General features: G+C 36.0%; 1 protein-coding gene across 1 annotated transcript in view; it reads left to right on the top strand.

The window, feature by feature from the left end:
* The first annotated feature begins 259 nt into the window (after positions 1–259).
* Positions 260–1332, top strand: part of LOC106535363 (proteinase-activated receptor 2) — a 6614-nt gene continuing 5541 nt past the window's right edge. The window contains exon 1 of the mRNA XM_014032363.1: positions 260–472. Within this exon, the coding sequence (XP_013887817.1) occupies positions 403–472 (70 nt within the window). The 5' untranslated portion in view covers positions 260–402. The remainder of the gene's footprint in view (positions 473–1332) is intronic.

Below are 1332 nucleotides of genomic sequence, written 5' to 3' on the forward strand. Positions count from 1 at the left end.
ATCATATGGTGAAAAAACTGACTTTGACAAATAAATCTGTTCTTTTTTTCTTATAAAAGTCAAAATAAAACACATTATCTGTAGTAAATTTTAACTGTGTAACTTTACAAACAGCTCCACACTCCTTTGTGTGTTGATCCCTGATGTGAGTCTGTTGTGATGATGAATCAACACATAGTAATGGCGGTGCCCCTCCTCTCAGATCACGTGACTAACCCAGGCAGCACCTGAAACCTGCACGGGGACGTACTGAGAGCATGACGTCAGTTCCTTTGAAAAGGTGTGCCGTTCAACGAAAACCTCTCAGCAGACATTTAGGAGGCAGTTTGTGCTTGAAGACGGTGAAAAGAGCTGACACAACACAACACAACACAACACAACACAACACAACACAACACAAACATGGATCTGAAGCTGCTTTTCTCTCTTCTGCTCGCTTTGTGTTGGTTTTCAGCCACAACATCCTCACCTGGTAAGTTTGTTGCTCAAGTCCTGCTGGATACTTTACTAAAATAGTCTGAGAATAACTTTATTTTTAAAATAGTAATAGTAATATTATTCTTGTGATAGTAAAGTGGTTTATTGTTAACAGAGTTTTAAAACATGCTGATTTTGTGAAGTTAATACTGAAAACAAGCCAAAGTCAAACCAGACCTTCCAGCAGGAACCAGTTCTTTACTTCAGGTGACTTCTGAGATTTGTTTGTGTAGCTGGACTATATGTGCTGCTGTTTGTAAAGTTACAGTCAAAATTACCACAAATAATTTGTTTTATTTAGACTTTTATAAGAAAAAAAGAACAGATTTATTTTTTAAAATCAGTTTTTCACCACATGTAGGGCTGTGGATAAATGTTTAATCTTACACCAATATTAAATCTGACGGTGGATTCCAGAAGAACATTTCAAACCTACAAAATAAAACCAAAATCATGTGATTATCTGAAGTCTGAGGGAAGTTATTGATGTTTGTTCAGGTGAAATCAGCTCATGTTTTCTTGCTGCAGTTCACAGCAGAACCAATGGGATCATTTCACCTTCTTGTTTTCTAATTTTTCCCATAACTTCCTCAGTGTTTAAGATATCAGCATGAAATTTAAGGAAAAGATTCACATTCTGGTTTTGTAGGAAGCATCTTGTATCCTAAAAATTAATAAAACTTAATAAAAGCCAATTCAAAAGTAGCAGAAAAGGTATAAAATAACATTACAAGGCAAACTGTAGCATCAAATCAACTTAATGTGTTTTTAGAAAGTAAGGAAATTAAAACCCTCTCCTTGGGCTGCTATCTTATCGTGGTGGAGGGGTTTGAGTGTCCCAATGATCCTAGGAGC

The sequence above is a fragment of the Austrofundulus limnaeus genome, unplaced genomic scaffold (assembly GCF_001266775.1).
Source record: "Austrofundulus limnaeus strain Quisiro unplaced genomic scaffold, Austrofundulus_limnaeus-1.0 Scaffold1430, whole genome shotgun sequence".
Taxonomy (NCBI): domain Eukaryota; kingdom Metazoa; phylum Chordata; class Actinopteri; order Cyprinodontiformes; family Rivulidae; genus Austrofundulus; species Austrofundulus limnaeus.